At 46.9% G+C, this 27,500-nt stretch overlaps 2 protein-coding genes across 4 annotated transcripts in view; both read left to right on the forward strand.

Moving 5' to 3' along the window:
• Nucleotides 1–9,621, forward strand: part of susd2 (sushi domain containing 2) — a 20,528-nt gene extending 10,907 nt beyond the window's left edge. For 2 of the 3 annotated variants that reach the window (XM_027027750.2, XM_035530211.1), the window contains 2 exons: nucleotides 6,200–6,296; nucleotides 8,879–9,621. In XM_027027750.2, the coding sequence (XP_026883551.2) occupies nucleotides 6,200–6,296; nucleotides 8,879–8,939 (158 nt within the window). In that variant the 3' untranslated portion in view covers nucleotides 8,940–9,621. Of the gene's footprint in view, nucleotides 1–6,131; nucleotides 6,297–8,878 lie in introns of all 3 variants that reach the window. The other variant, XM_035530210.1, reaches the window with a different exon arrangement.
• A 10,093-nt stretch (nucleotides 9,622–19,714) lies between these two features.
• The window catches only part of kremen1 (kringle containing transmembrane protein 1), a 47,063-nt gene continuing 39,277 nt past the window's right edge, over nucleotides 19,715–27,500 (forward strand). The window contains exon 1 of the mRNA XM_027027749.2: nucleotides 19,715–20,292. Coding sequence (XP_026883550.2) covers nucleotides 20,217–20,292 — 76 coding nt within the window. The 5' untranslated portion in view covers nucleotides 19,715–20,216. The remainder of the gene's footprint in view (nucleotides 20,293–27,500) is intronic.

Here is a 27,500-nt window from a genome sequence, read left to right on the forward strand (position 1 = left end):
ACAGGTGCGGTGTAGGGCATACGTGTGTGTGTGTGTGTGTGAACAGGTGCGGTGTAGGGCATACGTGTGTGTGTGTGTGTGAACAGGTGCGGTGTAGGGCATACGTGTGTGTGTGTGTGTGAACAGGTGCGGTGTAGGGCATACGTGTGTGTGTGTGTGTGTGTGAACAGGTGCGGTGTAGGGCATACGTGTGTGTGTGTGTGTGTGAACAGGTGCGGTGTAGGGCATACGTGTGTGTGAACAGGTGCGGTGTAGGGCATACGTGTGTGTGTGTGTCAACAGGTGCGGTGTAGGGCATACGTGTGTGTGTGTGTGAACAGGTGCGGTGCAGGGCATACGTGTGTGTGTGTGTGTGTGAACAGGTGCGGTGCAGGGCATACGTGTGTGTGTGTGTGTGTGAACAGGTGCGGTGCAGGGCATACGTGTGTGTGTGTGTGTGTGAACAGGTGCGGTGCAGGGCATACGTGTGTGTGTGTGTGAACAGGTGCGGTGCAGGGCATACGTGTGTGTGTGTGTGAACAGGTGCGGTGCAGGGCATACGTGTGTGTGTGTGTGAACAGGTGCGGTGCAGGGCATACGTGTGTGTGTGTGTGAACAGGTGCGGTGCAGGGCATACGTGTGTGTGTGTGTGAACAGGTGCGGTGCAGGGCATACGTGTGTGTGTGTGTGAACAGGTGCGGTGCAGGGCATACGTGTGTGTGTGTGTGAACAGGTGCGGTGCAGGGCATACGTGTGTGTGTGTGTGAACAGGTGCGGTGCAGGGCATACGTGTGTGTGTGTGTGAACAGGTGCGGTGTAGGGCATACGTGTGTGTGTGTGTGTGAACAGGTGCGGTGCAGGGCATACGTGTGTGTGTGTGTGAACAGGTGCGGTGCAGGGCATACGTGTGTGTGTGTGTGAACAGGTGCGGTGTAGGGCATACGTGTGTGTGTGTGTGAACAGGTGCGGTGCAGGGCATACGTGTGTGTGTGTGTGTGAACAGGTGCGGTGCAGGGCATACGTGTGTGTGTGTGTGAACAGGTGCGGTGCAGGGCATACGTGTGTGTGTGTGTGAACAGGTGCGGTGCAGGGCATACGTGTGTGTGTGTGTGAACAGGTGCGGTGCAGGGCATACGTGTGTGTGTGTGTGAACAGGTGCGGTGCAGGGCATACGTGTGTGTGTGTGTGAACAGGTGCGGTGCAGGGCATACGTGTGTGTGTGTGTGTGAACAGGTGCGGTGCAGGGCATACGTGTGTGTGTGTGTGAACAGGTGCGGTGCAGGGCATACGTGTGTGTGTGTGTCAACAGGTGCGGTGTAGGGCATACGTGTGTGTGTGTGTGAACAGGTGCGGTGCAGGGCATACGTGTGTGTGTGTGTGAACAGGTGCGGTGCAGGGCATACGTGTGTGTGTGTGTGTGAACAGGTGCGGTGCAGGGCATACGTGTGTGTGTGAACAGGTGCGGTGCAGGGCATACGTGTGTGTGTGAACAGGTGCGGTGCAGGGCATACGTGTGTGTGTGTGTGAACAGGTGCGGTGCAGGGCATACGTGTGTGTGTGTGTGAACAGGTGCGGTGCAGGGCATACGTGTGTGTGTGTGTGAACAGGTGCGGTGCAGGGCATACGTGTGTGTGTGTGTGTGAACAGGTGCGGTGCAGGGCATACGTGTGTGTGTGAACAGGTGCGGTGCAGGGCATACGTGTGTGTGTGAACAGGTGCGGTGCAGGGCATACGTGTGTGTGTGTGTGAACAGGTGCGGTGCAGGGCATACGTGTGTGTGTGTGTGAACAGGTGCGGTGCAGGGCATACGTGTGTGTGTGTGTGTGTGAACAGGTGCGGTGCAGGGCATACGTGTGTGTGTGTGTGTGAACAGGTGCGGTGCAGGGCATACGTGTGTGTGTGTGTGAACAGGTGCGGTGCAGGGCATACGTGTGTGTGTGTGTGAACAGGTGCGGTGCAGGGCATACGTGTGTGTGTGTGTGAACAGGTGCGGTGCAGGGCATCCGTGTGTGTGTGTGTGAACAGGTGCGGTGCAGGGCATACGTGTGTGTGTGTGTGTGAACAGGTGCGGTGCAGGGCATACGTGTGTGTGTGTGTGTGAACAGGTGCGGTGCAGGGCATACGTGTGTGTGTGTGTGAACAGGTGCGGTGCAGGGCATACGTGTGTGTGTGTGTGAACAGGTGCGGTGCAGGGCATACGTGTGTGTGTGTGTGAACAGGTGCGGTGCAGGGCATACGTGTGTGTGTGTGTGAACAGGTGCGGTGCAGGGCATACGTGTGTGTGTGTGTGTGAACAGGTGCGGTGCAGGGCATACGTGTGTGTGTGTGTGTGAACAGGTGCGGTGCAGGGCATACGTGTGTGTGTGTGTGTGTGAACAGGTGCGGTGCAGGGCATACGTGTGTGTGTGTGTGAACAGGTGCGGTGCAGGGCATACGTGTGTGTGTGTGTGTGAACAGGTGCGGTGCAGGGCATACGTGTGTGTGTGTGTGTGAACAGGTGCGGTGCAGGGCATACGTGTGTGTGTGTGTGAACAGGTGCGGTGCAGGGCATACGTGTGTGTGTGTGTGAACAGGTGCGGTGTAGGGCATACGTGTGTGTGTGTGTGTGAACAGGTGCGGTGTAGGGCATACGTGTGTGTGTGTGTGTGAACAGGTGCGGTGCAGGGCATACGTGTGTGTGTGTGTGAACAGGTGCGGTGCAGGGCATACGTGTGTGTGTGTGTGAACAGGTGCGGTGCAGGGCATACGTGTGTGTGTGTGTGTGAACAGGTGCGGTGCAGGGCATACGTGTGTGTGTGTGTGTGAACAGGTGCGGTGCAGGGCATACGTGTGTGTGTGTGTGTGAACAGGTGCGGTGCAGGGCATACGTGTGTGTGTGTGTGTGAACAGGTGCGGTGCAGGGCATACGTGTGTGTGTGTGTGAACAGGTGCGGTGCAGGGCATACGTGTGTGTGTGTGTGAACAGGTGCGGTGCAGGGCATACGTGTGTGTGTGTGTGTGTGAACAGGTGCGGTGTAGGGCATACGTATGTGTGTGTGTGAACAGGTGCGGTGTAGGGCATACGTATGTGTGTGTGTGAACAGGTGTGGTGCAGGGCATACGTGTGTGTGTGAACAGGTGTGGTGTAGGGCATACGTGTGTGTGTGTGTGTGTGAACAGGTGTGGTTTAGGGCATCCGTATGTGTGTGTGTGAACAGGTGTGGTTTAGGGCATACGTGTGTGTGTGTGTGTGTGTGTGTGTGAACAGGTGTGGTGTAGGGCATACGTGTGTGAACAGGTGTGGTTTAGGGCATACGTGTGTGTGAACAGGTTGGGAACCCATCCCCCAAACCACCCCCCCAGGATGCATTCCGTGCAGGGTCGGATGTCTTGTCTTCGTGTTCTTTATGCCCCGAGATGTTTAGTGTCATTAGAGTGGAAGTGTACTCTTTCCGCTCGGTACACATCTACAGGACATATCCTCTGCTCATCAGATCTGGAACGCCTCCACCAAACATGCACACAGTTAGTCTGGCCATGGCTGGGAAGGAGTCCTCTCTCCATGTCTCCTGCCTCTGTGGAATCTGTCTCAGAGAAAAGGAGAGAAAAACAGAACAGTGTCGTCTGAGACGATGTGTTGTTGGTGAAGGTTATGTTCTGTCCCTCCTCTCTTGAGAACGGCAACGACAAAAACCTTTTAGACATCAGGAGATTAAAGCAGTGTCAGTGGCACATAGATAAAAGCAGGTGGGCTCTCTGTGCTTCCAGCGCCCCCTAGGGGAGAGACAGCTGAAGTGAAAGCAAACATCTTTAGTCTTGATCTCTGCACTTTTGAAACACTTCAAGCTACATATGTATCAAACTCTCCCACTTGCTTTATTCCACCTCCTCCTTTCTCTCTGTTTTATCTTCTTTGTCTTCATTATTATGTCTTTTTTATCTTTCTCTTTATTTATCCATCACTCCTGTTTTCTTTGACTCTTTAGACCAGTCAGCTGTAGTCACTACTCTGGCCCCATGAGTCTGTAAAGGCCTCTGTTTGCCTTTACTGGTTCCTCCAGGCGGTGAGGTCTGTATGGCTGGTTCCTACAGGCGGTGAGGTCCATATGGCTGGTTCCTACAGGCAGTGAGGTCCGTATGGCTGGTTCCTTCATGTGTTGAGGTCCGTATGGCTGGTTCCTCCAGGTGTTGAGGTCCGTATGGCTGGTTCCTCCAGGTGTTGAGGTCTGTATGGCTGGTTCCTCCAGGTGGTGAGGTCCGTATGGCTGGTTCCCTCAGGCGGTGAGGTCCGTATGCCTGGTTCCCCCAGGCGGTGAGGTCCGTATGCCTGGTTCCCCCAGGCGGTGAGGTCCGTATGCCTGGTTCCTTCAGGCGGTGAGGTCCGTATGGCTGGTTCCTCCACGTGTTGAGGTCCGTATGGCTGGTTCCTCCAGGCGGTGAGGTCCATATGTCTGGTTCTAGACATGTTTAAACATATTTCTCTCCCACTCATTCTTCTTGTCCTCCTATCTCTCTCCTTCTCTCTCTCTACCTCCATCTCTTTAGAAGTACTCCTCTCTCTGACTATATTTTTGTCTCTCACTGCCTCTCTCAGTATTTATCTCTCTCCTTCTCTCTCTGGCCTGATAGCGGTTCTGCTGGAGTGGTTAAGCCCACGTTGCTGTGAAATGCTTTTGCAGTGTTCTGGCTTAGACGCGCTTTCTGAGGCGATGAGGGAGACGGAGAAAGTGATACAGATTGTTTTATCTCTCTTTTGGAAGAGGAGTGGAGGGATGGTGTGATTTAATCTTTAAACATGTTTAGTGCAGCCTGCTGTGTGTATGCGAGTGCACGTGTGCAGTAGTTCTATTTCAGGTGAAGTAAACCAAGTTCTTGTCTGGCAGATCTCGATAAATTCAGGACACCCTATCTGAGTTCCTCTACAGCCTTTACTCACTCTCTGGCTCTCAAGGTCAGTTTGGGGAAAATGTCTGGAATTTTCTCAGCTGTGTTATCTTCCGGAGACACTGTCCCAGGCTCTTCTATCCTGCGCCATTTGCTTGAGTGTTTAAAAGTGGATTTCACAGTGTGCCTTCATGGCCAGGACAATGAAAAGAATAAACGCTGTGCGTGTATATATAAGGACACCCCTCACACACACTTTAAAAGGTCATCTAGGGGTGAAAAAATGACCCCATGTTAGTTTAATAAAACAGGAAGTTAAGCAAAAGATTCACAACATGAGAGGAGGATGAGGAAGGGATGAATGGATGAAGTGATGAAGGATGAAAGTGACAGCGAAAGCATACTGAGAGCTGAACCAGCCAAATGTCTTCCCTTACTGTGGAACACACACATCCATATGAGTCAGAGAGAGAGAGAGAGAGAGAGAGAGAGAGAGAGAGAGAGAGAGAGAGAGAGAGAGAGAGAGAGAGAGAGAGAGAGAGAGAGAGAGAGAGAGAGAGAGAGAGAGAGAGAGAGAGAGAGAGAGAGAGAGAGAGAGAGAGAGAAGGAGAGTGAGGAACGGGGACAGGAACAGGAACGAGCGGGACTCCCTCCCTCCACGACCAGAGCGGAGGGTCGGGGTGGGTGGAGTTATGCTGGTGTCCCTCCCACTCACACGACACACAGGGCTGCAGTGTTGAGTAGAAGATCTGGGCCAGATGTTATGTCTTCATTGTGTTAAATATTCATGGACAGGTTTCTCTTCACATGTTCCGGCTTCTTTTTGGAAGCTGTAGTCAGAGCACAGGGTCAGCCATTCTACAGCACCCTGGAGCTGAGAGGGTTAACGGGGGCTATAGGGCAGATCTGGGATTTGAACCCACAACCACCTGCCGGGTGGACCAAAGTGTTATTAGTCTGGGTGGTAGAGGAGCTGTTGAGTGTTGCAGTGTTAAAATGTAATGGTGGAGGCACTCGCATGTTTCAAGAACCATGCACGCACACATGCTTTCATATTCATACATTGGAAACTGCAGTACCTGACCTGCAGGAAACTTCAAGAGGTGTGTGTGTGTGTGTATGTATGTATATGCATGCGTGAGTGTAAATGTTTGTATGTGTGTGTGTGTGTGGTTGGTGCATTAGACTGTGTGGTGTATCTTTTCTAAGGTTTATGAACTTTCAAAGCAAATGTTTCCACAGACTTCTAATATTTAAAAACCTTTCGCTTTTCCTGTCTGTCTTCCCAGACCCTCCAAGTCTGGGAAATCTCCCTTCTGGCTCCAGACAAGTGTTGGATTGTTTGGTCTCTTTACAGATGATAGTTTGGCCATTGCTCTGGGCACCATTGGGGCAATACTCGCTGTGGTTGCTATGGTGACGTCCATTGTTGTTTACAGTAAGAACCAGAAAAGGTGAGTATAAATGTTTTAATTGTTTTTTTCATGCTTGTGTTTATATCAGTAAATTTTCATTTTGTACATATTCTGGAAATTTGGTGCAGACTATTATAATGGTACTGGTACTAAATTATAGTCTGAAGAGCAAGAGAAAAATGATCTTAGTGAGAAAGTGAAGGAAATCTGCTGTTATTCGTAATTGATCCACATGATTCATTCACAGAGCGTGTTCAGGAATATTAGTGTGATCAAGTCACTTGGTGATAAAATGTGATGCTAGTGTATACAGCCCTGTAGGTGAACTCGTAAACCTGGAGAGGAAACATGACATATAACCTACACCTGGAGGTTCAGAGAACCTGTTTAATGTGTCCAAGACCACACCTCTCCTCAGGCATGCACTCACATGCACATACACACACCCCCCCACACACATATACACACACATACACATCCCTACACATACATACATGCATTTATTATTTAGTAAGGTTTCTGAATGCTTATATAGTATAACAGACAAAAACATGCACACGTGCACACACACAGACACACATATATATATCTCCACCTTATCAATATGAGCGCATATCTCTGACCTTAGTAGTGGCTACCAAAATAATACAATACAGTTCTCAATGAGAACATTGCAAAATAGGTCAGCTGTGTTGTTTTGTCCAGATATTCCAGGTACGCATTAAACTTTAGTCCTTCTCTTTTTGTTAGAAAAGCATTATTAAACTTTCTCAAATGCTCATTTATTCTTAAGCAGCATGTGTGTTTTGCATATGGACAATTGTAGTTTTACTTTATATAGTTAAACAGCATAGCATCCCTAGCTAGCTAAATTAGTAAACATTAGTTCACTAAAGTAATGTTATGTTGCTTCACACATGTACAGTATATCCATTATAAATATGAAATCAGACACTTAAGACCTCTTTCAGTTTTGCTGAAATATGTTTTGATTACATTGTTTGGGGATCCTTACTGGAGATCTTTACCTCCAGACAAGTTACACTTGAAAGTTTCACCAGTTCTGGTCATTTCACAGTCATCAGTTTTAACCAGGTTTTCAGGTGAGGTTTTTTTTTGTTTTGTTTTTTGTTTTTTTTTCCCCCTCCAGTGTTATTTGTTTTTGAGTTAAAAGAACACATACATTCAAACTTCTGTTGTTATACTTATAACAAAGCTTTTAAAATCAGCCCATACACACACATGCATCCATGCGCGCACACACACACCTTTCAGACGCAGTAAACACATGAGTACATCAGAGACAGACGGTAGGAGGGCAGAACTGGGGTTTGGGTTTGTTTCTGATATCATTTGCCCATTTGTGTGTGTGTGTGTGTGTCTGTCTGTCTGTATGAGAGGAGCAGGGCTAATTTTTGTGTGTGTGAGGTTGTGTGAGCTTATGTGTGTACTTGTATACAATTGTATACAGTTACCATTATCGTCTTGTGTGTACATGTGTGCACACGTGTGTACCTGTGTCATATCTGTCTATCCTAGAAGCCCTGGTACTTTCCAGGTATTGGATTTCCCAGCATGCCCTAGCAAGCCCAGCTCCTCCTTACCACAGCAGAGTAAAGCTATTAACACACACACACACACACACAGCTGTGTTATTATGGTTTCTCATTCTGCCCCTATCGTACATCAAAGTTCCACTGCAGGCCTTGTTGAGGGTCTGGGAAGAAACCGACGACCCCCCGTATGATCTCAGACCTGCCCTGGCTCCTCAAACCGCTCCAATCATGCTCGCGTTTGACACGGCTGGGCATGAGCTTCCCGTTCCAGTCGTCCGTGTCAGCGTAACTGAGGCCAGTTTTCTGTTACCTGATACTCTAAACACAGTTAGTGTCTGGTTATGGGAGGCTGCATAAGAACTGGAAGAATTTGAATATTTGTTGGTTGGTTGGATATGAGTTTAAGGTCAGCCATCATGGGGGCTAAAGTCTGGATTAACCCAGTCTGAAGGTGGAGTGCTTTGAAGCCGTACAGTTCGTGCTTTATCTTGGATGGCAGATTGTGGATTTTTCTCTCTTAACGTTCAGTGTGGTTGTTGCGCCCGAGATGCTTTCAATCCTGTCCATATGACAGCAGACCTGTTTTATTGCTGTACCCGCGTAGAGTAAGCTGACGCTGGTCTGTTTTAAGGGCAATTTCACTGACTCATCCCATCTCCTAGGACCCATTGATAAGTGTGCAATGGCAGACTGACACCCATCTGTAGCCATGCATGATTGGCCAGACTCCCTCCAATGCCCGTCCTCTAGCCCTGTCCTGATTGGTCAGTTTCTCAACACAGGATGACTGCTAATGGGACAGTATTTAGGTGGTGGACCTTTTCCAGCACAGCAGTGATGTTGGCGTGATAGTAGCATTAAAATGGCATGATGGTGGTGTCAGCACTAGTGTGAGAGGTGCTTGAGATTTTGCCCCCAAAAGCAGGTCTATGCTGAGAATGTTCTAGAAGATGTCTTAATTGAATGGAGGTATCATAGCAGGTTCAACTCGATCTCTGCGCCCACACAGTCATCGGTGATGATGATCAATCGGTGATTGATCTTTCTGTTTATTTTTCTTCTCAGGGAAGGAATGAAGGAAACAGAAGACCAAGTCATTTCTGAGCCGAACGTGGCAAACCTCTGAAGCTCTCCCAGGGCGAACATGTTTCCCCAGTGCATCCCTGTGCCTTTACATAATGACAAACTCAACTGAGAATACAAACCTGCCTGATTATGTGCAGATTACAAGAGCAACACAATGATCGTTAATACATTGGTTTTCACTTTGTTTTATGAATTAACTTTTTTTTTTTTCTAAGATTTACCAAAAGTTTTTCTTTACATCGTTGGTTGTTGCTAGTTGCTATCAGTTTTGAGGTGCCCCACTGAGTGCTTGTGGACTGTCTTACATGGAGTGCACCGGCATAGCTGGGAATCAAACCGCTTTTGTGTTCTTGGTAGTCTGTCAGGGGCAGTAACTTCAACGCTGGGTGTAGATCAACTCTGAATAGACTCGAGTTCCTTGTACTTAAGCCGGTATAACAAAACGTTCTAGATTCCATTTGGAAATCCATGATGGAATTCTTAAAAAAAACAAAAACATGGCAGACTAATTGTCTGAAAAGGTCTCATTGGTTTCCTTGTTTGCAAACAGCAGCTAGAGGAATATTCAGAGTGTGTCTGGAAAATGTGCCAACTAACATTGTGTTTTGCCCTCAGTTTGATTCAGACAGTGCTGTGAAATCCAGTGAAGTCCAGTACACGCACATTACATGGACTGTGTTGATTAGATTTAAATGAACCAATAAACTATTGTAAAACTCTTTCAACTGTTTCCCCTCTTCTTACATTCAGCCTCCTTTACTTGTGCAACTGCAATCTTATGGGCCCTATAGGAAATGGTGTGTGTGTGTGTGTGTGTGTGTGTGTGTGTGTGTGTGTGTGTGTGTGTGTGTGTGTGTGTGTGTGTGTGTGTGTGTGTGTGTGTGTGTGTGTGTGTGTGTGTGTGTGTGTGTGTGTAATTTGCTTGTTTACTTGTTTTAGGTCCAAATTTAGTCAGTGCTCTTAAGGAATGGAACTCCAACCCCTCTCAAGTTGAGAATACAGCTAACGGGTTAAACGTGACGTAACACCATTTTTTCTGTACTCGCTAAAATCTACTTCAATATATAGAGTTCCAGTCCAGATTTGTGGCTCTGGCATGTTCCATGGACAGAAGAATGAAACCACTCCTGGCTTCTGACATAAGCGTCCAGTTTATGACGATTGTTTGATTCAGTCAGCTGCTGGCATTTTTGTTTTCTCTAATGAGCTCTGCTTTGTGCTGGGATTTACTGCCAATCTTCAGCGCTACCACCTGTACACCTCAAACCTCATAAAAGTGCCACAACACACCCTGAGAAAGAGGTCAGAGAGGACAGAGGTCAGAGAGGCATCACACATGGCTGCCCACAGTACTGGACTGAAGAAGGGCCATAGCAGTGACTAATGCTAGCACTTATTGTAGGGTTTTGTTTATTGTTTACTATACTGATGTTGACTGCTCCTATGTTGACTAACTCTAGTACTTATTGTTTATTACACTGATTGTTGTCTGTTATAGAGTTTATATGTATTTTATACTTCTAGGCATCAGCACTGATCCCTGTATTCTACAGTATTCTAGTTCATTGGTATCTTGGACTCTGACCTACTGTACTGTACTAGGATGTATCTATGAGGAAATGACAAAGCACTTTTGTGAGTCACTCTGGATTAGAGAGTGATAAATGCCGTAAATGTCACTGTATATGGCTGCTAAGAAGACTAAAAGGACCAAAGAGAAGATGGTGTTTGTCTGCAGAGCGACTGGTGGGACTGGTCTGTGCAGTCTTAACGCCTGGCTCACACTACTGGGTAATGCGGCTAATTTTCAAAAGACGCTTTGTTCCTCTTTTCCATATGAAGGTGATCTTCAACAATGATCTTCCCAGATTATCCTGCAGTGTGGGGTGTCTGTAGTCCAATCTTTACTTATCCGGTCTAATCCCAGTCCTGTCCTGATTGAATCGCAAATATTAAATTTTGAATATTTAGGACTCGGTGTCTTGCAGTGTAGGACGGACACAGATTCTCTGGTGTGATGTGGGATGAAAGATCATCCACTAACGTAAGATGAGCTGTGTGGAACATGTCAGCGCGTACAGAGGTGGCATGGCAGCTAAATCCAGACCTGAGTCGAGCAGGGAGATGTAGGATTAACTGAGTTGTGTGAACAATGTGAACGTAAAATATGTGTAAAACAAACCATAACAGGAGCCACATTGACAGGAGTCAGGCAGAAGATGGGACAGTCAGCTGACATGTTTGTTTTAGAGCTGAAGTCGTGATGAAGCTGTTAGTGAGACACTCCTTCGAGGGTACATGTGATTGGACGTATGTGTGAATGGATGTTCGGGCATTTGGACGTACATGTGATTGGATGTTTGTGTGATTAGATGTAAAGAAACTTTGGTTCCTTCTCTTGCGGTGTGAGAGGCTCCCACAGTTGTGTCTCTAGAGAGGTGAGACCCTTCACATGGAGATGCGTGACGGAGCGCCCTCTAGGGGACCAACGATGACGTGCTCTCTAGAGCAAGACAATTCAATCATGAGACGTGATGAGTGGCCTTCTAGTGAAGAAGACCTCATGCAGTGATGTGCCCTTGACCCTCTGCTCTTCCAGTAGTAAAAGGTGTCAGGATGAAGGCTCCAACTCCCACACACCGTCCTGTCCAGTAGAGAGAATACGGTGCAGGGCTGTACAGGGTAGTCCTGCAGGAACCCATCATGAAGTTCCCATAGGTGCATCTCCAGTGGCCCCAGCATGATGCACTGCAGTAGAGGCTGTCCATACATGCGTGGGAGTGTGGAGAGATTTCCCAGTGGACGTCCCTCCAGTGGGGAACGTGATGGAACTTGAAGTGTGTCTCTCACAATGGGACAAACCTCATGTTCCCTACAGGTGCCTGTTCTGATGAAAAGAAAACACATGAAATGTCCTTGCAATGGAGAGAAATAAAAGCCAATGAATGAGAATGAGAAACAGTGCCCTACAGTTTCCCTTACCACATGCCCTCTAGGCCAGACTTTCCCAAAGTGGGTGTCATGGGCGCTGTCGGGACCCCATGTCATGCAGTAGGGGCCCTTTTCATTTCTTCGCCCCGAGTCTGCCACCGGAGGGCACCATTCTGTGCTGAGAGCTGGCAGAAGCAAAGCATCTAGAGTAGAGTATGTGTGTGTGAGAAATATAGAAAGACAGAGCGGGAAAAAGTGGGTATACTTTTGCCAGCTGTGCAATGCTGTATCCATTACCAATTCTGAGGATACAAAAACCCTTCATAGAGTGTGTGTGTGTGTGTGTGTGTGTGTGCTCGTGCGGGTGTAAATATCGCAGAGAATTCTCATTCACAGATGTTCCTCATGTACATGCTCAGTGCTTGATTAAGAGTGATGAAGTCCAACCATGTTATCTAGGAGCGTTTCTACGCATGTAGATAAGTGTGGTTTATTTTTTTAAAACCTTTTTTCTGCTCTACTGGTACAAATTTCAGTTTCTTCATGTGTCAGTCTGTGTTTAGGGGAAAACCACCAGAGCAGATCGCTAAATCTTCTTCAGACTTACTGCAACTCTGATAAATAAGCCCAAGATGAAAGCAGAAGTTTTTCATCTCCGTGTGGGAGCTCGCTCGTCTCTGTGCCAGGCTGTTTGCTCCTGCTTATATCAACGCGGCTCAGTTTAATTAGCTGAACTCCACACAAACGCCGTGCTACGGCATGTGCCGCTCTTCTAGAATGTTGTTTCCCGGCGGGAATTTTCCCATTAAATCACTTCTTTATTTGGTTAAACTGTGAGATTACAGCAGAGCTTGTTGGCGTGGCTTCAGCAGGGTCTTTGTTTCAGAGACGATCACCTCTTTCAGGTGTGTCACAGCTGTGCAGGTGTTCTGTCTTTGATGTTTTTTTTTTTATTTGGAAGTAGGATAATTTGTGGTATAATCTTTCACTTTTGCAAATATGGTATGAAGTCAGTGAAGTTTATACGATTCTTTTTTGATGTATATAGCAACGACGTTAGCAAAGTCAGAGAAAAAGAACTGGTCACACTCAGAACTTTACAACTCCATGGAATTAATGTTATGATTTGAACATCTACTTGTTCTAATATAAAACTGGTTCCTCTTGCTAGAACGGCAGAAGCACTTTGCTTCCGAAGCTGATGAAGGACCTGTCTGAAATGTCCTGTTCTCTGGAAACCTTGTCTACATTCTGTGTGTATATATATATATATATATATATATATATATATATATATATATATATAAAATCTTTTTTTTTTTGTTGTTTAGAAGTTTTTAGTAATAATTCAACAGCGCCCACACTCGTGTGTTAGTAGTGTATAAACATTAAACCTAATGTCCTTTTACAATGAAAACCCAAAACGTATAATTTGTCTTGTTTGCATAATTCAATTTTTATCCTAGTTGACATTTTTATCTTTCCTTTCTCTGAACGCATAAAATATCTCCAACTGCATATACATCATTGATCATATACATCATCATTGATCATATACGTCATCGTTGATCATATACATCATTGTTGATCATATACGTCATCACAGGCTTATACAGGCTATTTGATGATATAAAAACTTATAGTTTTATTTTCTGTTACTTGTTTTTGGGTTCCATAGGGAATATGAGGTGCAGGTGGACATAAAGTGGTTTCAGATCCAAGGAAAATGCTGTTTCTTTAAACCAAGCAGTGGAAGTGATCTAACACAAGAATCTCAGTTACACAACTTAAAGTCCTCAGCTGAGCTGAGTGAGCCAGAGACAGAGAAGGAGAGAGAGATGATGTTAGCACTTTTACCATGAATTACAATTCATGCCAATAAAGCAATTTGAATTAGAATTTGAGAGAGAGCAGAAAGAGAGGGAGAGAGAGAGAGGGAGAGAGAGAGAGGGAGAGGGAGGAAGGGAGAGAGAGGGAGGGAGAGAAGGAGAGAGAGAGAGGGAGAGAGAGAGAGGGAGAGGGAGGGAGGGAGGAAGGGAGAGAGAGGGAGATGTTAAAATGTTGCATTGCTACACAGATATTCTCGATACAGGTAACATTTCAGGAAGCTTTTTTTTCTCATGGCCATTGTAACAAACTCTGTTACAACTCCATGGAAATGAGAAGTGTGTTGCCTGTAGGCAGAGTCCAGACACACTCCAGCAGTGTGATGTGTGCAGAAAACATCACAGAGCTCCAGCAAACACACTCCTCTGATCCCTTTTACCGTAACGCCATAAATAACAAATACAGAACAAAAGAACATTATTTACAAAACAATTTAATGAATGACTATTAATAAAAAATATTGACCAACTTTTACAATTTCTGGAATAGCTTGCTCTTTCTTTCCTTCACATTTCTCATTGCTAGCCATGCTTCAAGTCAACATGTCATCTCTAGTTTCATAATTCAGTTAGGGCTTCGTCGTCGTCTTCTTCTTCGTACCAGCATACTTCCTCCTCATCGACTATGCTGCCTCATCCCTGCATTTTGTCACATGGTTTCTTGTCCCTTGGCTACCCAGAGCCAAAACTCACAGGCCTCCTCACAGACACTTTTTGGTTGTTCCGCGTGAGCAACATCTGTGCAGGCTGCGTTTACGGCTGTGCTGCTCCAGCTCTCTACGGGTCTCTCTGAAAGAGAGCGCGCTGCTTTGATCTTTGTTCTGGATTTACAACCCACATTAAGAAACCAATCTGTTGGCATTAGTCTGCCTCGGACGTGCACTGTATCTCCAGCCTGTTAAACACATTAAGAGTCAGCAGACGATGGTGGTTTAAAGGTGTTTATACATGAAAGTTGATTGTCTCAACTGATGTGGGTCGCTTTGCCCTCCAAAAATCCCCCACTTAATCTGGGAGAACTTTGTTCTTATCTATACACATAATGGCTTTGACCCTGCACATGATTGCACTTAATGGTCTGCTTAAGGAATGCTGATCTGCTGGGTGAGCGAGAGGGAGCTCAGACATATCCCCACTGTAACCTTTAACTCTGGGTTTCCCCGTTTCTTTAATCCCAGAGAGGTTTCAGAGACAGAGATGTCTTCAGCTGCAGCTGCGCTCAGATTTCTGATATATAAAGTGATTAGTGTATCAGCAGTAGTGTGTCTTACCCGGCAGTTCCTGCTGGCCACACAAGCACAGGAGATGGACGCTAATCCAACAATGATTTCAGATAAGATTAGCATTCGAAACATTATCAGATTAATCAATTTACGTCTCAGCAAAACACTTTAAACCTGTACAATTCTATTAGGAAGTTGCTGTGATTATGTTGTTGTTGTTTACTATTATGTTGGTGTGAGAGCACGATCGTCCCCTTTTGTAAGCCATCGTTTGTCAGTGGACTGCAGACAGCACTTTGGCTGCACACATGCGTCTGTTAGGCATTCAAAGCAAAGTTCTGCAGAGCGACTGTGGTGCACCATGACGGAGGAAAGTGGAGAAACCACAGCTGGCAGGCACTGCTATCTTCTGTGGTTTCCACCAAGGACTAAGAACAGGCTACTGTCAGAGTCAAAGTAGTGGATTGCATTCTCTGTCTCTCTCTCTCTCTGTCACACACACACACTCCCTCTCTCATTCACCAGTGTTTCTGTGTTGTGTGTTGCCTCCAGAGTTGGCATGGTAACGGATTCAGAATGTCGTGAATAGAGAGGTCAGTGCTGATTGGCTGTGGGGAGTGCAGTCAAAATACATATGCACAAGTTCTGTCTCTGGCTCCGACATGAGGAGACGTGATTTGCACAGCAGCGAGACATGAGGAGACATGAGATGTCTGTGAGCTTTACACGGCAACGTAACTCTCTTCAGGCATCTCTGTAGAGTGGAATCTCTTTCCGTTAGTGGGGAAACGGAAAACACACAAAATGGTGCTAAATCCAACACTTTTAGTGCTGTATTCTCCTTCATCCTCTCCCTCTCTCCTTCCCTTCATTTCTGTCCTTTTCTCCTCTGCCTCTCTGCTTCCGTGCCCCACGTCACCCACCATGGTCCGTACATGTAGCTTCATGTGATCCTTTTTTTGCCTCACATGCTGTTTTTCCTGGAATGGAGACAGGAGGACATTCGTCAGGGAATGTTTTGTGGTCGTGACTTTTTATTTAAAGACATCTGTCTGAAGTGGAATGAGAAAGAAAGTGAGAGAGAGTGGGATGGCCACTGAACCAACGTTGTCTAACAGCTGAAAGCCCTCAGCTCTCTCCTGCATATAACCCAGGTTCACTTACTCCAAGAGATTCCAGATGGCACGAGGCCTTTTAGTGCCTTGGTTTTATAACACACAGTAAAGGCCTCGTACTTTCTGTAAGAACAAAGTGAATTCTGATGTTAGCCGTCCGCGTTCCCGGGAAGCCCTGACACATCTGCAGGAAGCATGCCGGGGCCAGCTCACGACCAGCGCCGCCCCACTGCATGGCTTTGACGTGAATGTATCAAGACTGATACTGATTGCAACTGACTACTGTGGGTTACAACATAACAGCCACCTGTTACAAAACAAAAAGGCCACAGGAGACTTTGCCTGTTTTTTTTCTCATTCCAAGCGTAGGAATGTAGTCCATTTCGTATAACAGACATCTCACATGAGCCTCTTTGCTCTTCTTATTTAACTGATCAATATTTAACCATTTAACCAAATGTGTCGTTTTGCCACCCGAGCGTGTCCGGACAGGACATGTTACGGCACAGAGAACATCAGCAGCGCCTTACTGAGGGATACTGCAGCAGATCTTACTGGTCAGATTTAGAAACTTCTGGTTCAGAGTCCAGTCAGCAAGCCGAACCGGCTCTTCCTCTCCTGATTGGCTGTTCACTGCTCTCAGGCTCGCTGAGTCTGGTTCGTCCCGAGCAGAGATCCTTCCTGTTCCTCGCATTTCAGGAGTTTAAGAGGACATGGTGAAATCACCATGAGGACAGTGACGACGATGACGACAGTGATGTTTCTGCTAGCAGCAGCTGGGTTTGGACTGCTGTTCAACTCTGGAGGTGATGTAGGGTCACATATCCACCTGTGTACTCACAGCCCATGTACCTGGAAATGCGGTTTGTGCCACAGCGTTCGGTAGCGAGCGTCAGGAATGCCCCCTGGCTGGACCAGTGGCCGCTCACAAAGGCTTCAAAGACAGCTGCCAGTAAGTCCGTTGCCCCTGGTGATGGCATCTGTCATGCCACAAACCTGTTTATCTCACGGGAAACTCAGCCCAGGCAGAAGGAACTCTCACGATCGCTGGGAAGACCTTTCTGTCCCACACCCACATCTGTCCTCCTTCCAATAAACAATCAAAACATGTGTGAACATGAAACAAGATTTAATGCAGTCATAAAATTAATACCTGACTGAAGGCTATGGTTTGAATGTTCACTCCAAATGTCATGGTATAATAGTTGATAGTTTTCTATAAGACTGACGAACATGCACATCTGATATTTGTAAATAAATCTTCAAGGCGTAGAGCGTGTTTTCAGGCTGGTTCTCACACACATCTGTTAGGGGTCTGGACTCAAGACTTATCAGATTGTAAAGCTATATGAGTAAGTTGAGTTTAACTATGTTGTGCCAAACTAAACTGAACTGGACTGAACTCTACTGACCTGGTTTGAACTGAACAGTAGTGGATTCCAGTGCAGAGGCTGGGCCATGGGTAGGTTCAGTAGCTGCTGACAGATCCAGGATCCAGGATCCAGGATCCAGGATCCTCTCAGCAGAACAGGCTCGGGGAGTGTCATGGTGTGTGTGCCCGAGGTGAAGACGTGCTGCTCTCTCGCAGACGGCTCAGGTGAGGACGAGGAGGAAGAGGAGGAGACAGGTGTGAACGCTCGCCGCAGGGGAGCTGTCAGCCGTTTCAAGTCCTTACAGAGGAGAGCTGCTCACTACACCATGTGTAACACAATTTAATTAAGGGCCGCAGAAAGCAGGAGGGTGAGAGTGTGTGCCTGTGCCTGTGCGTGTGTGTGCGCGCACATAGTGGTCTGTACAGATGGTCTGGATGTTCGCGTTTATCTTTTGCTTTGACTGGATAGAAAAGGAGGAGAAAATATACACATTTGTTCACAATCAGTAGTAGCAGGCCTGAGGAAACAGAGAGAGAGAGCGAGAGACTGAGAGACAGACAGAAAGAAAGAGTGGCAGACAGACAAAGACCTGAGAAACAACCGTGTGTGTGTGTGTGTGTGTGTGTGTGTGTGTGTGGGTGGAGGTTATCTGGCCCACTGCCGATGCAAAGATTAGCCTGCCACCCAGAGCCTGAGTCTGTCTGTCCAACGTTTCCTTGGCTGGAGTTCTGTTTTCTAGCCTTCAGTAGGTGCAGTGCAAGGTGTGCTGAGGTGAAGTGTGGTGTTGTGTGGTGTGGTGAGGTGTTGTGAGGTGTACCTCAAATTAAACGAGTCAGGACACTTTATTACAGCTTAATACCTGTAACAATCTCAACATTATTTCACTATTGCATTGTTTGCATATTTGCAGTCTGCTTTCTCTTCAGGCTTTATTTGATTTTAAGTATTTTTTCAATGTCTAAATATTTGTCTCGTTCTTTTAATATTTATTTACATGTCTTTTATCCGTGGTTTGTTTACTATAACAGTTGTGGTAAAGTACTGAAAACCTGACATATGAAAGATCTATATAATCAAGAACAAATGCGCGAGACTTTTATTTTCTCCTCGCACGTGTAAGGCATTATAGGGGCTAATTCTCACGTTTAATTCTAAGAAAGCACGCGATCCACGAGGCTTCTCCCACCTGCACCTTACATCTGCGGTATATTCTATTAGTAACGTGCAGGTACACACCTGAGAACTGCGTGATCCCAGATCAGGCCGCAGGTGATGCACGAAGACATCGTGGTAAGCAAACATGTTTGTAGTCCGCGTGTGTACTTACGTGCGCGCGTAGGCCAACGTTGTTCAGACACTGTTCAAGTCTTTTGGGTTTTTAACAGTTCCACACCTGGGGTACTTCGACTGAACAGTGAGTTTAGCGATCGTTTGTTTTTTTTATGTGTACAGTACTCTAAATATCCACCAATCAAACTCGTCCGTCCTGAGCCAGAACTGCAATTTAGTTGATTGTGGTGAAAATTGAGTTTTATGCCTTACGGCGCGTGGTACGTCTCATGTTTTACAGTGTCAGTCATATCCAAACGAAAACATTTCGACCCTTAAAATGGCACAAGGCAATGTCTGTTATTTTAACTCAGCGATGGGCCAGTCTGTACGGGGCTGGGAGCAGGTCCACGTTAATATCCGGTTGCTGAGATCACTGAAGGCGCAGGCTAGCTGCTGTTTACAGCGTGCTGCAGGGTGTTATAATTAGATGCTGCCAGCAGAGGGAGACATTGGGCACCGCTGTCTGCTCGTTGTAATGTGTGTAAAGTGACATGACGCCAGTTTCAGGAGAAAAACAAGTAACAACGCACTATGGAAAAATCATATGTGATTTTGTGCACATATGACAACTTTTTGTGGTTTATTTGTTTGTGCTTTGATTTCTTTCTCTTTTTTGGCTTATTTGTTTATTTGTTGTGTAACATATTTCCATGTTTCTCAGAACGAGTCGATTGTTTACAGCACAGCCTACACGATCCTAAAGATCACTGGAAATTAGATATGAATGAGTTAATGAGTTAATGAATGAAGTAATCCTTACATAGCACCTATAAAGAAATCCAAGGTCGCTGTACAGTTAAAACACAGCTTTACATCCAAGATTTAGCCATCATACTAACTTTACGCATCACACTAACTTTCCGTCGTCAGTCTTTCAGATAATCGTAAAGATGGATAGCTGTTATAATTGGGCTACGGAACAGTGCTAGGTGGTTATTACTATATTACAATCCTCCATAGAAGGTTAGAATACCACGCGCAGCGTGCAATAACTCTTTACAACTGTGTAATTATAAATCTGGATAAAGTTTATTTCACTAGCAGACGAGATTTATTCGTAGGCCTATTCTATGCCACACTGTAAGATAAAAAATACGAACAAGGAAACGCCTTTAAACACACGCGCTGATCATTAATACACAAAGCTACTGAGTTTCCAAAAACGTGCAGAGCGCGCCAGGCGTGTTCCGCGCCCGATGGTGCAGGTTGAATCTATTGCCCCGGTTTCCTGTCACATGATTGGAAATAGGATCCCTGCTTCTCACTATCTTCTGTGTCTGGGCAGCGCGGATGTGCCTTGAAGTTCAGACGTTCTTAACGCCGGCGCGCGCCAAGATTTCGCTACAACTACTTGCCGCGTGAGCTCGGCTGACTGTTCTCGAGACGCTTCACCTGCGTTCCATCTGCCCGCGAGACGAGAAGGCTTTGCGGACGGCTCTCTCTGTCCAGTCCCAGAGATGGACTCCGTGACAGTCGCAGCGCTGCTCCTTGCTGCCTGCGTTACCGCGTCCTCCTGGAGCCAGTCTGATACGGGTCAGTCCTCAACTTCTCACCTTCTGGTTCCGCGCGATCCTGGCCAGAGGCGAAATCGGGGATGCTTTGCATTAGACGTGTTTGTCTCGCTCGCTCAAGCTGTGGCGAGGAGTCCGTTTGGAGCAGCACCCGCTCGCTGCACGCTCTGTCAGTGTTGTGGCTCGCGAGTGCACTGGGACGCTGAGTTCGTGCGTGGTGTGGGGATGGCTTCTCCAGACCGAGAGCAGCACCGAGCGTGGCGTGTGTGTCTGTGCATAACTACTTTGGATGGGGAAGCCTGTGGAGCACGAGGGAGAAGTCCTGTTCTCTAGAAACAGGGTCGCGCTGCTTCGCCTTTGCACCGTCACGGCAAGCGCTGCTCGCTTGACACAAGTTTTCGTGTCTTTGTGTTGTAGGCTAGAATGAGGTAGTTTTTCATGCTTCCCACTACTTCTGGGAATTCCAGTTGGGAAATCATGTCTTATTTCTGTTGCAACCAGCAGTTGAGAGCTGGACAATGCATTGTTTTTTTTTTCCTCGCGAAAACCACGTACCTGGCAGCACTTGCACACAGTGCACCGTAATTCAGACGTCTGCAGGCTTTTCAGTGGGTCTGAAACCTTTCCTGCAGTGCACAATGCGACCCAACAGCCATTAGCTTCACTTTACACCGAGATTGGTGTGCGCAACCACGTCCAGCTCCGCGGTCAAGCCACATTCCCAAACTTCAAGTGGAACCGTGTTTCGTTCCCGGAACGGTACCCTGCTCGGAGAAAAAAAAGGGATTTTCGTTAGAATGTTTAATAACGGCTGCAGCAAGTTCCCGTGCTGTAATTTGAGTTGTGTTTCATGTCTCGAGAGCAAATACCCAAGCTTCCTTTTTAATTTTTTGTTTCTTAATTATAGCTTTTGATTGAAATGAGAGGTTCGGTCATCTGTACCCAGGCATTAGCGCCTATTTAAAGCCTTCCAGTACAAGACGGCCAGTGGGACCTGTATGATAGCTTTGGGGTCGCGCACGGTTGTGTTTTACTTCCACGCCGGTCTTTTCTTTTTTTCTACAGGTGTCGATAACGGTGCTAATAAGGCTGTTTATCCGAGTTCAGCTCGCGCTTTAATTACGCCCTGCAGATGAAACATTACTGCGCATGGTGCCTGGTTGTTAGAGAACCGAGCTGCCGAAGGAGCCGCTTTTTAATGAACCCTCCGTTAAGTGACTCCGGGATAACTCTCGTGAACCGAGTTGCACTTTGCCGTCCACTTTCTGCGTTGGAGAGTTGGCGCGAGGGGTTCCCGTCCTCTCCGCGCGCAGCAGGTTTTGAGCTCGACGTCATCCGACGTCATTCTGTCTCTTTTCCTCTTCAGCCCTTGTTGATTGATTCGCTCTGCTCAGTGTGGCCTGTAACAGAGAGAGAGAATGCCTGATTTAAAATGTATTTAAAATTTTAAATGCAGGGATAAGAAGTGAACAGAACTATGACGGCTATTCGCCCACCGTTTCTGTAGGTCATGCCTAGAGCTTCCTGCGTGACCCCGCATGACCTTGCGTGAACTCCTTTGCAGATGTTTTTGTTGGCGCACGCACAGGTGAAGGCAGACTTAAAGCTTAACCCATGAAATCTGTCTGGGTAGGAAAGGGTTAAGTCTTATTCTCGTGCTTTCATGTGCTTTCACACAATATACGATGACGCCTGACTGGAATTCAGTATTTCATTCAGTAGTTTTGAGTGAGGTCTAAAAAAAGTGAAGTTGTGTAGCGTGTGTAGAAGTGTGTGTGTATGTAGAAGCATGCATCATCATCGAATACAAGGGTGTTTATGCAATTACGCAACAGCACTGGAGAGAAACACACTCGCTGTTGTTCTTCCTGTGAATGAGAGGGGACTGTCTGATCTCACCAGCCTCAGTGGGATAGCTCTCACTGCCTCAAACTGGTCTCCCCACGCGCTCTCTCTCTCTTCTCCAGCATGCACTCTTCATCTGTTGTTGTGTTTCTCTTCCTTCCTCTACCTTTCGATTTGTCTGTCATCCTCACACCTCATTCTCTCACTCTCAATTTCTTTCTTTTGCTTCCAATCTGTATTTCTGAATCTCTCTCTCTCTCTCTTTTTCTCTCTTTCTCTCTCTCTCCCTCCCTCCATACCCTCTCATTCTCCCTGTCTCTCCTTTCACTCCTGAAACCACAGACTCTGCATTGTCAGAGCGTCTCCTGTTAAATCCCCACGCTGGACCAAACAGTAGCTAGGTGGTCAAAGCTGAACACTCAACATCTGCATCTGCATCGCTTGCTCTGTTTCCTTGTGCACATAACAGATATTTCCTCTTTTGTTTTATGTGGGTCAGGCTCCAGTGCTCAGAGTTTGTGTCTCTCTCTCTCTCTGTCCCGCTCTGTCTCTTAGTCTCTTTGTCTGTCTCTCTCTCAGGTGTCAGTCCTGACACAGCTTTCTCCTGGATCCCCTCATTCCTGCGCAGGGTCAGTCCTGTTTCACTTCAGCGGTGTTTGAAGGACTTGGCCCACTGTCAGGTCAAGGAGAGTTTATAATAAGAGGGTTCCACTATGACAGACGGTTCTCTCTGTTTGAATGTGGTCTCCTCGGTTGTGTCGCTGTCGGTTACAGTCACCCCTAGTTACAGAGTCATCTTTGTGTTCTCTGTTGGGACGGAGACAGCCGGTTCTGTATTGGGTCAGCGGGCCGCGTAATTACAGGCTGCTGTGTGTAAATGTATAGAGCTGCTGTCAGGAAGTGGGTGGAAGGACTTCTGGGAAATGTAGGAACCATAGGAATACCTCTCTAAATACTGCGGACTCTGATGTGGGCCCTGCGTGTGCTAAATTAGACCATGGATTCTGACTAACCACTCCAGTGGTTAGACACACCAGACCCAGGCGGACGGCAGCTATGCCTGTACACGTGTTTCTGTGTGTGTATGTGTGTGTGAGCAAGATTTATGGTGGGCCTCAGTGTCCATGTCTGCGTTTGATGTTCAACTAAAGGTCAAAGGTCAAGTTTAGTGCCTGCTATGACCTACGACTAGAGTCATTGTCAGTTCACGTCTTGTGTTTGTACAGATGGTTGTGTTGATTTTGCTATGAAGGTTGAAAGATTGTACAGATACCATCTCAACAGACACAAAGGAGAGAGAGAGAGAGATAAGGGATGTAGAGAGACAGAATGAGAGGGAGACTAATCGCTCTCAGGGGTTGGTGCACGCACAGACATGAGTCGTGATGGATATTCGCTTTAAGTATGCAAGAGTGTTGGTCGGGTTCCGGTCAGGTTAAAACTCCAGGCTGCACACGGCCGGTCCTCCACTTCTGAACTCTGCCTCTCACCCCATTCCCCTCCTGACTCCTGCTCGCTGGTCTGGAAAGGTCAAAAGGTCACCACCAGTGCCTTATCGAGCTGCCTGCCTTGTTTTGACAGAAGTTTTGACTTGATGATTGCGAGTCCAACACACACATTCACCCTTGTGTTGTGACTTCCAGAAATAATAGTTTCTCTTTCAGAAGAATGACGTGCCTGCACTCATCCACATGGAGATACCCACACACACTCTCCTGGATGTGTGTTAAACGATAGTGTCTCTTTGACAAACATACATACACACCTATACACACCCACATGGACACATGCACACGTGCGCGCACACACACACACACACACACACACACACACACACACACACTGTCTTCTCTTCTGTAACATCAAAACAACTGCACCTCCCCTCTGAACCTCCCCATGCATGCAGTAACAGAACATGTCAAATGTGATAGTAATGTAAACGAGTGTGTGTGTGTGTGTGTGTGTGTGTGTGTGTGGTGGAAACAAAATGCTCAGAACAAGTCAGTATCTGAAAAAAAAATCCAGAAAGGCATCTTGGGACAACTTGAGATTAAGCTGTCAGATTTTGGTGTGTGTGTGTGTGTGTGTGTGCGGATGGGTGTGCACACGCACACACACTCACAGGCGAGAGAGAGAGTGCACGTATTCTTATCAAATGGCAAAAGAGATGAGATAAGATGAGGTGAGGTGAGGCTGGAAACTGCCATACAGTGAAGCACTCTGGGCCGTCGGGGCTGGGCTTGTACTCAGAACACTGGACCTTCAGGTCTCCATCTTCCTCTCCTCCTCCTGCTGTTCACCTGAAGCCAGTCAGAACAGAGAATTGCCCGCAAGCCCCTGGTGTTTTATCTTTACAGCATAGAATTGTGACTGCGTACCGTGTGAGCAGTTGAGGGTTAAGGGTCTTGCTCATGGCTAAGATTTAGTCTTCATATCACCTTCGGGGCATGACGCACCTGTGCATGCGCAAAACCTGGCAGTGGAGGAACTTGAACTGGCAACCTTCTGAATACTAGTCAGTACCTTCACCACTGAGACACCCTTGCCCCCGTTTGTTCTCTCTCTCTCTCTTGCTCTCTCTCTCTCTGCCTTTTTCTCTTTTTCTGTTTTCCTGGTTGAATATGCACTGATGAATAAGGGAATCACATACACAGCCCTGCCAAAGCCAGTTGTCTTTCTAATCACAGTCTTGACTTGCCAGTACAGGAGTCCCTCCAGACAAATGCAGAACACTTTGAAAGTTGCGCCAGATAATGACTTTGTCCTTAAGGACTTCAAGTGCTCATGCAGTGGTATTACCTGCAGTTGACACATTGAACACCCCCCTACACAGCCATCCAACCTTGTTATGAGAACTGGGTCATAACTAGTTCTGGTTCATCATGACTTTGAGAACCTCTTGGGCCACAAACAGGAATGTTGTACATTTTCTAACTTCCGATACCACTTGGTGTCTTTTCCTGAAAACAGTGACTTTTGAGAGGTCACCTGACGCACTTCAGAACCTGCGCCCCTGGGAATGACATTTGGTCTTCTCATTTCGCCTGTAGATGATTACACGAATGTACTAATATCACACGTTAAATGTGTACTGAGAAAGAGATGAACTCAAGTGACTTGATGGAGTCTTGTACGTGTGCATTTATACAAATCTGTTTGTGTGTGTGCGTGCATGCATTCGTCTGTGTGTGTATTTGACGAAGGCGTCGTCCCGGAGCGTTTGCTGCCATACCCAGACACTCGCCGTCATTCCCCCAGTGGCCTGTGGGCCGCGTCTCTGCATTCTTCAGTGTTACCGTGTAGTTATGTGGTCATCCCAGTGCTCCCATTTCAGAGGCCCTGACCAGGCACCCAGTGACAGGATGTGGAGTATCCGCCTCAGGAAGCACGGCCTGTACTCCGATACCGTCAGAGGGAATTGTGATTGATCCCACACTGAACTCCGTTACCGTCAGAGGGAGGTGGGATTTAATTTTTACCCACAGGATCATATGTTCCAGCAGGACATGACCAGTAATGCAAGAAAAAAGAGACAATGAGCTGGAAAAAAAACAAAACATTAGTCTCTCTCTCTCTCTCTCTCTCTCTCTCTCTCTCTCTCTCTCTCTGTGTATGTCTCTCTCTCTCTCTCTCTCTCTCTCTCTGTATGTCTCTCTCTCTGTCTGTCTCTCTCTCTCTCTGTATGACTCTCTCTCTCTGTCTGTCTGTCTCTCTCTGTATGTCTATCTGTATGTCTGTCTGTATGTCTCTCTGTATGTCTGTCTGTATGACTCTCTTTCTCTGTATGTCTCTCTCTGTCTCTCTCTCTCTCTGTATGTCTGTCTGTATGTCTCTGTCTGTCTCTCTCTCTCTGTATGTCTGTCTGTATGTCTCTCTCTCTCTCTCTCTATTTCTCTCTCCCTGACTCTCTCTATCTGTCCCTCTGTCTGTTTCTTTGTCTGTCTGTCCCTCTCTGCTTGTGCAGGCAACGGAGATGCAGGCCAGGAATTGAGAAAGAAACCTACCACCTTAACCCTGTTCTTTGTGAGAGGCTGGCGAGAGCGAGATTCGCTTCAGTCCAGTTAATGTGATTCATTTGAGACTTGATTCAGCTTCTGCAGTTCAGTTCATTTAATGTGACTCGTTTGAGACTTGATTCAGCTTATACAATTCAGTTCAGTTAACCAGATCCAGTTTAAACAGGACTGACTGAAATCTTGGGGGGAAAACCGAACCGAATTCAATTTCATTTGAGTGAGTTCAAACTTCATTCAGTTCACTTCATTTGATTCAGGTTAGTGTTGTCACTCATCCATTACTTGAAGCACGTCCATCTCTTTTGTTCTGCATCTCCGTCTCTCCTCTGTGACCTACTCTCATTGCAAGTCTGTGTGTATTGAAATCAGCCTTTTGAACGGAGCGTAATCTAATCTGGACTAAACTAAAGCTTCGTCGTGTTCTGAATTCAGGTCATGGAACAGCGGAGTCACACAGGGCCTCCACTCAGCCAATCAGAGCAGGTCACAGGCCATCAAAGCCATGCAACTGAATCTCCTTCACATGAATGAGTTCCTGAACCTGACCCTCCACTCAGTGGATGTGAGGAGCCCCCACACCCACCCTTCTTCTGCACCTGCCCACTTCTCCCTCTCACCCTGTTTTCTAGAGGTCTCCCATGCAAAGTGTATCTGATCCGGAGCCTGTCTTGGCCCTGGGGGGAGAAGTGAGTATGGGATGTCCTCCATGTTGCTTTCCTAACGCGCGTCTTTGTGCTCCGTGTCCACATTATGTGGCAGACTGGAAGACGCGTGACCCGGACGGCGGCGTTCTTCAGAATCCTGATGGAGCCCAAGCAAAGTGATGAAGTCTTAATCACAGTGAATCCGAATGGACGCTGCTGTTATCAGAGCTGCAAACCATCAACATGAGAGAGAGTTAATGTTCAAGGCCATGTTGTGTTTCTTTTTTATCGTCCCAACTCCAGTCCCGCGTAACAGTAAAGAAAAGGTTGGCAATACCCATCATTTATCGTACCTATCAATACTGTAACCTCAGCAGAGCTACGAGAAACGCGTCACACCGATCAGTCACCCACTCGAACTCTGTGAGCTCTGGTGTTTTGGCATGCAACTATGTGTATTATATGCAGTCCATCCAATTACTGAATAAATTCAGATTTAAGGTTCTTGGCTCTGGGAGAATTAGAAGCCTTTTGGTGAAGTACAGGTGGAATTAATGTTATAATTAACCTGAAGTCTTGATTTTGCCCAGAAGAAAAGTTGGCGTCTTGCCATTTTTTGGTAATCTCAGCTCCAACAGACCCACAGGAGTTTGAGAGTCTTGACACACCACACGGGAGACAGGAAAGCTCAGACAGGAGATGCGCGCGAGGATGGGCTCACAGGC

This window comes from Electrophorus electricus, chromosome 9 (genome assembly GCF_013358815.1).
Source record: "Electrophorus electricus isolate fEleEle1 chromosome 9, fEleEle1.pri, whole genome shotgun sequence".
NCBI classification, from domain to species: domain Eukaryota; kingdom Metazoa; phylum Chordata; class Actinopteri; order Gymnotiformes; family Gymnotidae; genus Electrophorus; species Electrophorus electricus.